Source organism: Papilio xuthus, unplaced genomic scaffold, assembly GCF_000836235.2.
Source record: "Papilio xuthus unplaced genomic scaffold, Pxut_1.1 DF827597.1, whole genome shotgun sequence".
Lineage (NCBI taxonomy): Eukaryota > Metazoa > Arthropoda > Insecta > Lepidoptera > Papilionidae > Papilio > Papilio xuthus.
In genome coordinates, this window is record NW_013531052.1 from 2061905 (window position 1) to 2078321 (window position 16417).

Here is a 16417-nt window from a genome sequence, read left to right on the forward strand (position 1 = left end):
CATATCACAGTATATTTTTATAAAATAAAACGAAAAATTGTTGAAATATTTTCATTTATTTCCGGATAAATCCTACTAACATTTGTTTTAATTATAAAAGACTTTGTGATGTTCTTTTAAATATATTTTTATTAATCTCAATTGTCAAATATAAAAAATAGACACAAGACACTAGATACGTCATAAAATCTTTAGCATTTCGTGATAAATACATATAATAGTAATCTACCCATACCCTTTATATTTATAATAAATGGTACAGTCAAGTAAAAATCTAAGATTTATTTCGAGACGCATATTTAACAAAATAAAATACACAGTTATCTCTATGAGCTGAAAATTTGATTCAAGAGAGCTGTCGTCGTTTTAAAACACTTATGAGTTTACAATTCTTAAATCTATTCCTTATAAGCTAAAGTATTTTAATTTTATGTGGTTTTGAGGTTTTTACACTGCCTGCCTTCAGACTTTATCTCTTATTGTTGTTTGACACGTAACCGTAGGAGTTAGCAACTGAAAAAGAAACAAAATTAACTTAAATCTTATTTTATAACAAAATATATGGGTGAGCATATTTTTTTTACTACTTAATAGTAAATACTTAATCATGGATAAATAAGGGCTCAAAATTATCCTCGTGCTAGTTATAATTTTAGTGCAATAGATGGCACTACTAGTCCCATATTCCTATTCCTGGAAGATATTATATAAAATGTAACGAACCTTTGAAATTTTCTTCATAATGATGCAACATTTTCCATAATACCTCCCCATTGATCTCCGGCTCAGGCAATAGACCGCCGTGACGTTTCCTCAGAGCTTTAGGATCGACGTGCGTGAGTAGAGACTGCTTATCAGAGCCGTGGAAAAAGATGCGCGAGCGCAACTTCTCGCGCAAGAACGGTTTGAAGATCGCAAATAACATGTTGAATATGTAAGGCTGGCTCACAATGTGAACTGCCTTGAGACGAATTGGTATGCAGTCCTGGAAGATGATAATACTAAGTGTAAATAATTAATTAAGATATGCAAATATGAATACGGAGAGTAATTTTACGCTTAATATTCGCATTTACAATTTTTATATAGAGCCTAACAACTAATTACAAAAAAATAGAAAAAAATATTTTTAATTTTATTTTATCTATGGTGATTGGTGGACCTGAAGAGCTGCAGATGAATTTGCCGGCCTTTTAGTTTAAATCTCAAAAAAATAAAACAATATAACATCCACTTATGTAGACTTAACTAACGTTATCGTTATTATCGCTAGCCTTAAAGTAACGAAACAAAAAGCACACTATCGTTAAAGCAAGACAGTGATTAATAACTTGACTCAAATTATATATCTAAAACTCCATTAGACCGCAGTTCGTTTGACATTGAAATTCTAAACAACCGGTAATCAATAACCATGACGTTCGTAAAACACGACTATTAATTTTAGTAGTTTATCATAAAATCAAAAGAACTGAACAGAAATAAATACTTATGGCGATTTGATTTTACAATCGTAGGCTTGACCAAAACAAAATTCATAGATAAATGTACAAAGAGAGGATTGAATTCAGTTCCCAATTTTGATCGAATGTCGTAGAGCAAACTATAATTTAACAACAATGTATGACAAGTTTCAAACTTGCGTCAACTCACTTTTCACCTAAATGGGTGGGAAATAATCGTCCTTATCTATACATTACTAACCTGAATCCAGTCTACGACCATTTTGGCAAAGGAGGGCGTGAACTGCATGACCTGTGAGAAAGAAAGGCCTTTCATGTCTAGTATCACGATAACGCCATTGATCTGCGTCCGCGGTTCCGACATCGCCGACTCCAGCGCCAATTGAACGCCGCGGAATACGTCAGATAGTGGAACTAGGCGAGGTTGCCAGCGCTCTGTAGATAACATGGCACAATTAAATATTATATTTATATGAGATTTTATTATGTTATACAGTCGACGCGCGATTACGTCAGCTCTGAATTAAAAAAACAAACTTCATTCCTAAGTGTTCTTCCAGGTTATCTCTACATCTATGCCAAATCTCATCTAGATCCGTTGAGCCGTTGTGGAAATACCTTCTAACAAACATCCATCCATACATTAGTAAGACTTATGATTGTCGTTGTTTTTATTCATGTCATTCTGAACATTATTTTTATTCAATATTAAATTTGTTTTTGTCTATTCATGGTCAGTTCATGGTTGGTGAATTATTCGACATCAAAAACTCGCTCGTTAAATCTAACCAACCAATTACGTAATATGTTTGTCGTGTTAAAATGTTAGTAAAATAAAACAGGTTTTAGTATGAATCTAAAATGAGTTTAAACAACTTTCATAATTTATGACAAGAAACCCGGTATCTTTGGATACTATATACAAAATTATGTTCGACTTTGTCTACAAATACGTAACTAACTAAGAAAATAAAATAAATAAATAACAAAGAAGAAGAACTAAGGCCAAATGCCTCAAATTAATCGGCCTTACAAAAAATACAAATAGGCGCGGTACTTCTGAAATAATTCACTCATTAACACAAATTCATTGTATTTCTTTCTCTTGGTGAAAGTACTTAAGCCTTACTTAGGATTAATACTAAACTTAACTAATAATAAACTTATTTCACTTAAGTTATATAAACTAAGAAGTAATCTCATCGCTTAATGATGTAAAAATAGATGTTAGGTTTAAAATGATAAAGCGCTATGTAAATTTGTTTTAATTAAATCTAACTTATATAAGTATATCATTTATTTACCGAGTGATTCGAGAATAAATATATGCAAACTATATTTACGCTTAAGAAATAAAGAGCTTGATATTCGTTTTTGTACACCCAATTCTCGAGATTACGTGATTATTATTAATCCTATGCATTATTTTTATAAATTCGTTTTTTATATTTACCTCCGGATTCCACAAGCATGATGCGTCGTCCATGCTGATCTCTAGGCGCCAGAATTGATATGATAGAGTGGTCGAAAGCAGGCTTCACTGCACTTGGCACCAGGTTGGAACAATAGCTTTCATGCGACTGCCTAAATTTGTAGTACGCTTGTATCTAAAAAAAAGTCCTTAACTTTATATCTCTAAAAACAACGTTTCAAGGAGCGGAGAGACGTTAAATATAGATTGCCTAAAAAAAGTACTTATTATTCTTATTAAAGATATATTTTTAACGCATAATTCTACAAAAAAAAAATATACAAAAAAATCAAATGTATTTCGTAAGAGTACCTTAGATGGCGTCAGCGATCTTGATTATTGTTTTAATTATATTATAAAATGGATGGGAATTTCTTGGAATATTATTTTCTTTCCTATGAACGAGGAAAAACGAATTGAAACTTAGTATTATACGTCATGGCATCATATTTTCCAGTTACATACGCTTAAGCCTTAAGGCATAGGACCGGTTTAAATCAACCGTAACAGATATAGAACAGTTCATATAATTGTCCATGTCATAGTATATTAAATATTATACTTACTCTTTTGAAAGCACTTTCTGGATAAAACTTTGATGGTCTTAGGAATTTCATCAAATAGTTATCATCTTGAAGCGGTACGAAGAGCGAGGTGTCTTCTGAAAAATAAAATATTTTAAAATTTTTAAATACTTATAAATTTTGACTAACAAGTTCAGAATCGGCCTACCAATTATTCGGCCTAATGAAAAATGCTTCCTGTGCCGTGCATCAATTGCAGACTGATCGACTGATTCTGTACATACTTATATAATTGATAGCTGTTGCCCGCGACTCCGTCCGTGTCGAATTAAAAAAAAACTTAATTAGTAGCCTTTGTATTCTTCCAGACTATGTACTACATGTGTGCCAAATTTGATCAAAATCCATACAGCCGTTCAGAAGATACAATCAAACAAACATCCATCCATGCATCTAAACATTCGCATTTACGAGTATGCTAGAAAGATTTTTAGTTCCTATATATCTGGATATCTTGTCTGCACCGGTATTTTTGCAGCTGACTGTACATGTTTTGTACAAATAAGACGTATAAACAGATAAACTGAACTAATAATAACGTAATTAAAGTAACATTCACTTTAATTATCTATTGTGTTTATTATCAAAAGTAAACAATAGTTTTTGTATAAAAAGATAAATTTAATTATGGTTTTTGTAACCCGCAGACATTTGCATGAATATATAATAACGTTACACATGATCTAAAAAGACTTAAATAAAGGAAATTGTTTTTTAATCGTCTTTCTTTATAACAGTCTAACATACTATCAGGTCAAATTAATATTTTTAAAACTGAATTCTAATATAACATCATCATCAGCCCACTATACGTCCCCACCGAGAAGCTCGGAGCCTACCCTAAGTTAAGGGTGATTAGGCCATAGTCAACCACGCTGGCCAAGTGCGGACTGATTGACTTCACACATATCTTTGAATAACTTCTCAGATATGTGCAGGTTGCATCACGATGTTTTCCTTCACCGTAAGAACGTCGGATAAATGTACATATGTAAATCGGAAATCGAAAAACACATTGGTACATGGCGGGATTCGAACCCAGGACCTGCAGATTGCAAGTCAAGTGCTTGACCACTGAGCCACCGACGCTCTCAATTCTAATATATGATTTATACTTATTGACCTACTTTAAGAACACAGTTGCGTGACCATAACCAATATTGACCAAAGTCAGAATAATATTAAAAAGATGTGTTCACGCACATATGTACTTTGTTCTGAGATGTTTCTTTGTTGTCAGAGATATTTTTTTGTTGACCTTTTCCATTTCTATTTCCTCATTCTATTCATTCCTGTTTTTAAATAATTATCCCATAAAGATATTAGAATAAAAAAAATAGAATAGATTACACGTTTATTGCCACACACACACACACACACACACACACACACACACACACAAAGGAGAATAAATTAAATACAAAATATTAAGAACGCGGTAAAAGGTGGCTAGACTAGCTCTCGCCCGCGACTCCGTTCACGCGGAATTAAAGAAATCTTAATTAGTAGCGTATCTGTTCTTCCAGGCTGTATTCTACATCTATGCCAAATTGTTGCGAGATCGCGGCTATCTATTGATATCTTCAAACAAACATACATCCATCTGTGCATATATCTAAACATTTGCATTTATAATATTAGTAAGATAATAAAAGGAATTATAAAATAACATGTCTTTTTTGTATTTCAGCAATGAGTTGTCGAGATAATCGTCGCTCTTCAAACACTTCGTTGTTATTTCTATATTTCGCAGTAACTAATATTATTTAGAACCAAGTCCAATGTTTACTCAAAATTAATAAAGTATTTATTATTTTTTTAATCTATATAAATATGATTACAAATGCACATATTCATAAATTCTATAATAGACCTTATTGATAATACCATACTATAATTAAAACGGTAATTTACTAGTTAATTTATGTGTTGGTTTAATTACGATACAATAATATACTCACTTTTTAACATTTCTCTTAATTCTGCAACAGCCTTTTCAACGATCTCGGGCGTCTCTCTCAATTCTTTTTCAGCTTTTTCTACATATTCCTTTTCTGTTACCGGCATTCTCTCTAACCGTATCACATTGTCGCCCCACATAACAAAAGGTGTACCATCTGCATCATATAGCAGCTCCATTGTTATCTCTTTATTTATTGAGACACCTCCGTTTTTTAAACGTCTCAGCAAACGCCGTGTTACGACAGACAGAGAAATGAGGGCGAATGTCTTAAAGCCAGCATCCGTTGGAGTTACACCATACAAAACCCTTCACTTAATTCTTAACTAGGTTGAACACTAAATTATTGTATAACATTAACAACGAATCGTCTTATAATGCAAATAAATCGCGATAACAAACATAACACATTGATTATTATATCAATTTATGCTGATAAATGTTAATATCTTATAATAAACATAAATAGAATATATTATTTTATGTATTTAATAAATTTTAATAGATTAATTTTATAGTATTATTAATAATTAAATAATTCGTTTTTTTTTGTTTCGCAGATGAGATGCGCGCGAGTGATCTCAAGTCGGACTGGCGTAAGCCTCTGCGCAACATAACGGTCGCGACTTGCCGCTCGCCACCACTCCCATTGCTACCACTTCATACCTCTCACTTGGAAACACCAATGGGTTATGATACAGTAATTTATAAATGTCATCATTCGTGTTGTAACCTAGATAAAATATCTTACTACCTCACTAATATTATAAAGGCGAAAGTTTGGATGTTTCTTAGAAGGTATCTCCAGAATGTTTAAATAGTCTGGAAGAATATATAGGCTACTACTTACTAAGTTATTTTTACTACTTATTAATACGGACGGAGTCGCGGTCGACAGCTAGTTTTAGCTATAAACCCTCGAGGCAGACGAGATAAGAAAACAAGTGCGTATTTTATTGAGGTAGGTAAAGACGTACTGATTAACATACATCTTATTTGCAATCATCTATTAGTAAGCATCTTTAATTATTATTTCAATTACGATTAAAAATATAGATATAATAAATTCTCTTGTTTTTATAAAACAAATGACTATATAATTTAACAATTTTGTTTCTTGGTTTTGATATTTTCTCAAGTTGTCAACGTCCAACACAATCGGTCAACGATCCACCAATGTCTGATTCACTGTTGGCAAAAAATATAATCGAAATAAGTCGTATGGGTCAAGAAATTAAAAATGTCTAACTGATTTCGGCAGAATTGCGAAGACGATTGCCGCAATTGTTCTTATGTTATGTAGAAATATCATAGTCTAAAAATTACGGAAGATCTTTGTTTAATTTACATATGAATCTACATATCATGTAATGTACTATATTGTTATATAATTTAACATCGACAAGACGCAGACATGAAACAATTAAGGACAATCAAGACGATCTGCAAACCGAGAACTCATTTGCAAATATTCTAGACGGCAAATGATCCCGCTGACATATAATCTATAATTTTTACAATAGAAAAGAAAAAAGTAAAAGTTCAGTTTAATTTATTTGAATTACACAGTACTTACTGTGTAAAAATCAAACATCAATAAATTAGCAGCAATAAATTTTAAAAGCGATGTTACAATTTTGACAGGCGCTTGAATAAACCTATGCTAAAAATTTAAAGTGGCTCGTATCGTTTGTTAGTTTTGTAGATAAACTCTGTAAGAAATAAACGATTTTAAAAATTCTTACATCGTTTGAATGATTTATTTTCCTAAAACAACATAGGCTATTTTGATTTTATCTTTCTAAATTTAGCAGCAGCGCGACGACAGTAGGAGGGTTTTTATATCAAAGTTGCTAAAGGACTCTAATGTCCAATGTAAGTGATTAAAAATTATTTCCATTCTCATTTTTTATAGATCAAAAAATGAATACAGGTATGGTCTTTATTTTCACATCTTACTAATATTATAAATGCCAATGTTTAGATGGATGGATGGATGTTTTTTTGAAAGTATCTCTAGTGCGGCTCGACGGATTTTGATGAAATATTGAAGAGATATAAAACATAATCTGGAAAAACACATAGACTACACATTTAGTTTTTTTAATCACGCGCGGACGAAGTCGCGGGCGACAGCTAGTGAATAAATAAAACACAAAGTTCTGTCATATAAATTTAATATAAAAATTTTGAGCAATTTCATTTTGTGTATATTCACAAATTAATCATTTTAAAAATCGTAGACATATTTCTTACTTATTCCTCCGAGGAGTTTGATATACCCGAAGCTATTATAATTTACATTTATTTAAATTCATCAAACATACATTCTAACAATAATGATTGGACCCTAATTTTTGTCTTAAAATCTACTCTATAGATATATTTATGTTTACTTTAAAATTTACTTCTATAAACAACATGCTAGAACCATATAAAATAGACTGAGGAACTATTATCAATTTAGAAATGCATAGTAATTAAATGAAATCGAAAATATCTTAATAATCTATGTTTTGGTGAAATATCGTTGAAGTGGCACAGCACTATCACATTCACAGCCTCGATGTCTTTTCAATCGCATCACTACATATTCAAATATAAAAAAAAACTAATCTACGTAATAAAAAATAAATATACCCAAAAATATATATTTATCTAAACAAATACAAGCATGTCATGAAATACTCCTAAGATTCAAGAAGAGTTACAAATTTTAATGGAATCATCATTATAATTATAATGGAGTCATTTTCATCATTTTAATGATGTTATCATTATCATTTGAATGGGATAAAAATATTTTAAGGCTACGTTATCAATACCTAAATTTTTGGTTGTTCGCATTAGAATAATGAAATATATTGTAAATGTTATTTATAAAATAATCATTAACATTGTAACAAAATCCAGTTGTTGTAACCATTAGGAACTATTACGTTTTATAATATATTTTCACTTAGTACACAGAAGAATTGAAACCTGTCTAGATACTAGACGAAATTTATAGTTATTGATAATCAAATTGCTATTTCTGTTTTGCGACTTGCCATAAAATTAAAAAAGAAGACGATAAACCAACTCATTAAAATAAAGTTGTGCATACAAAATAACTGCAGACCTTAGCACCTGCAAATTAAAAAGAAAATTATTTATAGTCTATGGTTTCTTGACGAAACCGTATGTGTTCCAATTGTCTATGTGTGGCATGACGTGCTGGATGACGGGGTACCACTCTGCGCCAGAGTAGTCTATGGCTGGCAGCTGGCCCTCGTAGTCTGCAGGTAGGTGGCTCGGCGACAAGTGCTTGTGTAGCGACGACATATCCGAGCCATGGAAGAAGATCTGAAAGATTCGAGATTAAATATTAAATAACTATACATTTTAATGACAATTAAACTAAGACTAAAGAATGAGTAGAGAGAAAAAGTAAAGGGAGAGTTCTTAAAACTTACTCTATTCCTGAGCTTGTCCCTGATGAAGGGCTTGAACATTCTCCACACGACATCAAAGATCCTTGGTTGCTTGACGAAGTGCACCTCCTTCAGCCTAAGCGGCATCGCGTCCTGGATGAAGGTCAAAAGACGTTTCGAGAAGGAAGGCGTCAGACCCATTGTCTGAAAAGAGAATATATTTTTGGAGTTTTTCTTTTTCTTAATAATTAAATAAAAGAAGACTGGTATGTGAAATAAATGAAAATCACCCATAATTAACAAGAATACTCTTTTCTTTTTATTTTTATTTAAATACACTACGGTTAAAACTAGCTATAAATTGAATATATTTATAATATTTTTCATGTAATCTTAACACTTTGAATGCGGTTATCGACCTACTACGGGAAACAGGTATATCAGGTATTTACAACGCAATAATTTCTTACGGATGTTGTGCTATGTAAATTCGCGTTATTAAATTTGCAAAATATTAATAACTTAATATACGGGTCATAAGATTATTTAAATATTTCAATAATATTAAGAGAACTTTATTATCTGTACCAAATCAGTTGAAGTGTTAAATAATATATGCCATATTATAAATTTCCTTAATACATTCATTATTTTTTTAATGGAATTCATTAAAATGAAAAAAAAAACAAGGGTAAATTCGACAATTGGACTATTTTATTAACATAACTCAATTGTTTTAAATAGTGAAGGTGACCCTTTAAATAAACATAAGAATTAAGATTCGAACTTGCCCGCATCTAAAGTTAGTACTTATGTATTTATTCCACGCCTATATGTACTAACGTCCTTACGAAGTGTAAACCTACTTCCCATTAAAATACACGTATATACTGAAACGGATATTTAACTAAAATATTGACATACGGATAACACTTAAGCGATATTTCAAACGCATAGTTAAAACGATTAGCAAGATAATAAAAATTAATATAATTCATCCTCGTCATATTTGACATTGTGTTCTTGAATGATACATTGACTACAAGGCTTTTGGGATACCCTGATATAGGTGCAAATTGAATACCTAAGAATATTCACTTTTATCTCTAAGTAGTCGTTTTTCCTTGCAGTTAATCTTTAAAGATAATCATTTACGTAATTGCAATATACCCTCTAAGTGACCTATTTGCATTTCGATATTTATCTGCCAAATAAGCGAAGATATAAACACTTCTGTGCATAAGAATCATTCCAATAACCTCGGACGTGATGGCCCTTGAGCGAGAAACCTTTATTGGGATATATTTTCCTCCATATCGGAACAACAACACTGTTTATAACTTTAAGAGGTTATCATAATCGCATGCGAGGGTTAAGGGAGGAAAATGTACCGGAAATATAAAATTCCGCATTAGCAGCACTCAAAAGGTTAAGAGGATGTTAATCTATCATAATTCAATTGTATGGATTCTTATAGTTTCCGTGGGATAATTTTTATATTATAAAACTATACGTCGCGTACCTATTTGTTACTTTTATTATTAAAATATTTATTGTATATGTATACAAAAAAGTCTAGAAACAACATAATATTTTCTCTACTACAATAAAAATCGACCGATCGACCTGCGATTATGTACTTTATTTGTAGCTTAGAATTAAAATGGAGTAAAAGTAGAAAACTTTTATTGTGAACACTATTAATAAGAATATTGTTAACAATGAAAATCAATCACGAACTCGGACGACACACATGTCTTGAATTTTATTAAAGTCCTCAGGATATTCTTTTGTCAATGCAATATTTTCCTGCGCAGATGGTAACACACATAAATATGTAAATTACTTTATATGTATGGAAATTTAAGTAACTAGTTTTTAAAACAAGCATTGTTTTTAGTCTCCTGTGTTCTACAGACACTTGGAATAGGGAATCTTACTTTAAAAATTTAATACGATGTTGTACAATATTGTACGATATTGTACATTGACATAATAAATTAACTTTCCTTTTCCAACAATCTCCATGTATAAAAACATGTCGTTATATCTGTTACAACATGTTAAGAAATGAACATTCACTGATAGCGATCAAACAAAAAAGATCGATGAGCTAAACGTGTTTGGAATTAACTAATTTACTCGACATTGTTTTGTTTCTGAGACCGTAATCCCCGTTGAAAACATATTCTTATCTCTGTTTTGCTAAATTGGTGAGGAACATGGATGATGATTTTATACAGAGATTTTGGTGTCAGAAACCCACGATAAACGAAAAGGTCAAATCATTTAGCAATGACTTTGACTTTATTATTGCAACATTAATACAACGTAAAACATTATATCGGAAAATAACTAACATAGCAATTAGATAACGTACGATATTTATTATCTATATATTATACTAATCTATTTATTAATTCAGGGTTATTTCATATCAAAAATCCTGTTCGCATTTCACATACCACAAATAAAACATATGTGACTAATTAAAAAATTTCGTAACTACGTAGAACAAAGATAATATAAAACAATGGAAGAAACGGACAAACAGACTTTGTGCATCTTTGTTATAAAAACACGACTGCGCAGGCGCAGTGTCGACAAAACGTACTTAAATTCTTTGTTAAGGATAGGTATGAGTCATTACTTTTAATGTACACATTGTAGTAATCGTCTACAACAATGGATGTATTGGCGTTAACAAGAAAGAAATAAAACCAAACTTAAGCAATACTTGCAATACCTCAAATAGGGTCCTAAATGATCTTTATTTATATTCTATATATAGTATTTATTTCTTAAATGGGATCAGCGAGGTTCGACATAGTGCATTCGTTACGAAGCGATTCCAAAACGAACTTCAAAAATGTATCGATCCGTCGCGCGACAATCACGTGACTTATCAAGAGTTAGTTCTTTACATTTTTGGAGTTCGTTATTTAATCGCTTTGTAGCGATTGCACTTTGTCTAATTCCGCCGAGTTAACTTATTGAAAGTACAGTGTTCTGTATTGATTTACAGATACATATTTAGTACTAAGTAAACTTGAAAATGTATTAATTGATTAAACACTTAACTTACTATGTAAATTAAAAACATTGTAAGAAACTTCTATCAAACCGTAAATCTTATACATATGTGATAAAGTGCAATCAAATTAATTTCAAATTTCAACCAATTATAATATTTTGTTGCAAAGATTTTTTTTATTAGCAAATGCGTTTTAAACGAATGCATTACCGTATTCATGCAACGTATTTTAGATGTCAAGGCGGGTTACGAAAAAAAAACATTTGGGACAGTTGCCAATTGAAATAAACGCACTTTATACATTCCAAAAGAAATAATTTAACACAAAAAGATTTTAATAAAACATACAGGCAAATGGTGATTTTTTTATTATATTAAATATAATAAATTAACTAATGTGTTACACGTGCAGTGTACACATACGTAATAAATATATGCATAGCGCCACACACGGAAAATTTTGTATTGTTACTACAATCGTATTGAAATCGACGTTGCTAAAGCGCATGCGCAGTGAAAGTGCTTTGCACAGAATACACATGCATAGACATTTACTTTTTTTATAAATTCAAGTAAATAGCACCTTTTTTTTAAACCTACTACAAAATCTACTCAACTCCTTCGGTCTATGGCCGTAAAATTATACCAGGTGATCTTACTAATATTATAAATGCGAAATTTTAGATGAATAGATGTTAGAAAGTATCTCCAAAACGACTTAAAGAATGTCTCTGAAATTTGACATAGATGTAGAACATAGTATGAACCCATAGTCTACTTATTAAGTTTTATTTTTAATTCCGGGCGAACTGAGTCGCGGACGACAGCTATTCTAAATAAGAGCAGTAGGCTGATTTAAGATTGGTGTTTAAGTTATATTTTATAATTTTACCTTTCTTATTATATTCTACGTGCATTTACATTATTATTCCTTATTGTTGACCTAAAGATCTATGTTACCAGGTCATGAAATTAAAAAAAAATGGACATTATTGTAAGAGTATGTTTTTGGAACTAACCAAGACTTTCTGATTAACAAGGAAATTGTAATAACATTTTGCAAGTGTTTCAGAAACAAGAGCGATTTTATATGTTAGTGAAATGAGCAGAAACATTAAAATTTCTAATAATACGTATGTAGTAAGAAAATAACCTATACACCAAACTTTTATTTCCTAAACTGTTTTAAAATAGCGTTTAGTAAGAGATATTGAGAAAACAATTTGTTTCAAAATGTTTAAGGCGTAGAAAATTATTGCTAGCGTGAAAACAATGATTTAAAATGAGATCTTTTTGATAAAAAAAAAATCAGTTGCAACGTACACGCGATAAACGTTAACTTAGAAAAAATAGTAATTTCCATAATTTTTTCTGAGTTTCTTGCTTAGTTACTGTCTTAACACCTTGAACCCCTACTAGGTAACGAATAGCAATAGTATATTTTACTAGTAAATATTATAAATGCGAATGTCTGGATTGTTCTTTGATTGATTGGGCTCAACGGATCTGGATGAAATTTGGCATAGATGTAGAACATAGTCTAAGAGAACACATAGGGTATTTATTTTGTTTTTTTAATTCCGCGTGAACGGTGACTTGCGCGGCAGATAGAGCTTACTGAATCTCAATCTATTGTATTCTTATAATTTTACAATGATTTTGTCATATACTTTAGGAAAAAAAAGGTTATATTGTGACGAAAAGTGCTGCTCCATTGCAACACGCATAGCTCTATACAATCAATTAACACAAACAAAGGTCAGTGACGTTAATCTATTATTTACATTAATTCATTCCGTACTGACGAATTGACCTTGTATGAAACTCTACATGTTTCAAAGTTATCTCTGAATTTTTTATTCTTTACATCATTGTTTTCGAACTACATACAAGAGAGTCTAGTTATTTTAAGGGGATTGCGAAGTCTTATTTTTACGTCTTCTGTCCCCTTCTACACATAGGGTAAACGCCCGCGACTTCGTCCGCGCGAAATTAAAAAATAACTTAATTATTAACCTATGTGTTCTTCCAAACTATGTTCTTCATCAATGCCAAATTTCAGCGAGATCCATGCCGCCGTTCTGGAGGTACTATCTAACAAACATCCATCCATACAAACATTCGCATTCATAATATTAGTAAGATTTCCATAAATATGAATATGAATGGTCATTTACATGAAAAAAAAATATTTTGCAATATGAAGCCTTATTATTATCGATATAATTAGTTAAACAGTAAATCTTACCTGTGACCAGCCCATATTGTAGAAGTCCATCAAGACCACCGTCCCCCTGACCTGGGACTCCGGCTCCAGCATAGCGGCCAAATGGATCAGGTAGAACAATCTGAACAGCTGGTCCGCATTCACTTTCTTTGGGTTCCATGAACCTAAAAATTCAACATTTGCAGTGGTTAACATACTAACTTCAGCGAAGGCATAAAGATAACGGATAGCACAAGTTGGATGAAACTCCAGAAATAGAAAACTATCCGTCGGAATAGGGCATGTCCACTTAAGACATTTTAGTGAATGAAACCTCATATGAAGTCTTCTCCGTGGAATAAGCTTGTTGCTTTCTTAATATCCCTCTCTCTCCCCAGTCCGAAATAAAAAAAATATATGATGAGAAAATAGTGAGTCCCTTAATATCACAGGGCTGGGATTACCTTATATCAAAGTAATCAGAGTATACTTTCTTCTTTATGGACCCAACATAAATATTAATATTTAAGAATGTTCTCCTCATACATTGCGTTGTATTGAATAAATATATTGCTACAATTATCGTTATTGTATTAAGGTCTTGTTTATCAAAACAACCTGTCAAAGGAAACCGTTGTCGTGGATATATTTACAAATAACTTAAGTTAAAATTAAACGGCAACAGTTGTTCGTCACCAGTCGCCGCCGTTGAATATTACACAATGGACGCAAGGCGCGTAATCATTGACTTGAATCGTTAACTTGTGCTAATTGCTAAACACAGTCATTAACATTACGTTAGCAACAAATAAAAATAATTTAGAAATAAAAGAGTTTACTAGTTATTGAAAATAAATTTAAGATTTGTTAGAAAATCGGTTTTATTTCTTGCAAAATGTTCTTAGTAAGCGTAGCTTTAACTTTAAATTATTTTTTTTGTATGTTCGTTTTATAAATAAGTTATAGGAATTAAGATCCCAAATAATTCAAGTTATTATAAACAATGCAAGGACATCAAAACAATCGCAATCAAACGGAAGGCCGGCCGGCAATATCCTTACCTCCGACGTTAACAATCAGCAACCTCCTTCCTTTTTGGTCGCGTCCCTTCATTACATTCACGACTTTATGTTCAAGGAAGGCTTCTTTCTCGTGTTCAGGCACCAGACCATTTAGTAGGCTCGCATTGTCTCGTTTGAATTCAGCAATACGCCGCATCTAAAACAAGAACAACATTTTTACATAATCAGCGATAAGTATAACGCTTAACCGGCCGTAACTTTTTCGCGTGACTTTACTACTTATATCCCATTGCCATATGATTGCTATCAAAATAGCTTCCCGTAGATAAATTACGAAAGCACGTTTCGCAGACGAGACGCTCCTATACCGCAGATCGGTGCCTCATTACGTGTCATTTATTTTTTACAGAAAGCAATTTATTCCATCTGTCTTTGCGGCAGTAAAATATGCATCTAACGACAAAAACATCACATAAAATATGATTTAAGTCATCTCTTTGTTTACGTATTACTCATACGAGTGTAAAAGTGAAGGTAGAAGTGAGACAAGACGAAAATATGTCAATATTTTCAGTCTCAAGTCTCGCAATCGACTTGTTATATCATAACAGGCGAGTTTACGTTTTGTTTGCAAAACATAACGATCTCGTTTCCTTGTTACTTTCGATAATGTGCTCGATGAATACAATATGACGATGAGAACTATTCCACTGTGATTGAGGTATATCAAGTCATACGTCTTTCTCGTTATAAATATATAATTTTATTTTTCATTATTATTTATTATCACCCTGGTTCTAAAGTACACAATAAATGTTCGCAGATAACGTCTGCGATGTTTGCAATTTTGTTAAGTACTTATAAAATTGTTTGATTCGAATTTTTCACTTATATTTTATAAGCTGTCGCTCGCGAATAAAAAACTTAGTGAGTAGCCTATGTGTTCTTCCAGACTATGGTCTACGTCTATGCCAAATTTCTTTAAGATCCGTTAAACCTTTGCGGAGGTACCTTCAAACATCAATCAATTCATCCATGTAAACATTCGCGTTTATAATATTGGTAAGATTTAAAAAATTTGCATCACATAAAAATTAAATCACAAAATTCGTTGTGTTAATCGAGTGTCTTACTTTCTACCGAGACATTTACTGGTACATTCGAGTTCTAACTTACCAATGAGATAAAACAGCATAAATAGTCAATGTCTTGTACCTGAACGAAGTCGTCTGCTCGTGGCTCGTGGCAATAAACTTAATGCAAT

At 31.7% G+C, this 16417-nt stretch overlaps 2 protein-coding genes across 3 annotated transcripts in view; both read right to left on the reverse strand.

Annotated features, from left to right (window-relative positions):
• Window positions 1–110: 110 nt before the first annotated feature.
• LOC106118281 (alpha-tocopherol transfer protein-like) lies at window positions 111–6055 on the reverse strand. Of its 2 annotated transcripts, none has more exons than XM_013312900.1 (6): window positions 5480–6055; window positions 3501–3592; window positions 2917–3070; window positions 1705–1898; window positions 724–985; window positions 111–513 (listed from the first exon to the last, which is right to left on the reverse strand). In XM_013312900.1, the coding sequence occupies exons 1-6, from the start codon at window positions 5655–5657 to the stop codon at window positions 470–472; spliced, it is 924 nt and encodes a 307-aa protein (XP_013168354.1). In that variant the 5' UTR covers window positions 5658–6055; the 3' UTR covers window positions 111–469. The 2 variants fall into 2 exon arrangements, with proteins under 2 accessions (XP_013168354.1, XP_013168353.1); XM_013312899.1 differs by having other exon boundaries at window positions 3501–3595; window positions 5480–6053.
• A 2574-nt stretch (window positions 6056–8629) lies between these two features.
• Window positions 8630–16417, reverse strand: part of LOC106118282 (clavesin-1) — an 18979-nt gene continuing 11191 nt past the window's right edge. The window contains exons 3-6 of the mRNA XM_013312901.1: window positions 15193–15349; window positions 14174–14316; window positions 8934–9095; window positions 8630–8823 (exon numbers count right to left, since the gene is read on the reverse strand). Coding sequence (XP_013168355.1) covers window positions 8638–8823; window positions 8934–9095; window positions 14174–14316; window positions 15193–15349 — 648 coding nt within the window. The 3' untranslated portion in view covers window positions 8630–8637. The remainder of the gene's footprint in view (window positions 8824–8933; window positions 9096–14173; window positions 14317–15192; window positions 15350–16417) is intronic.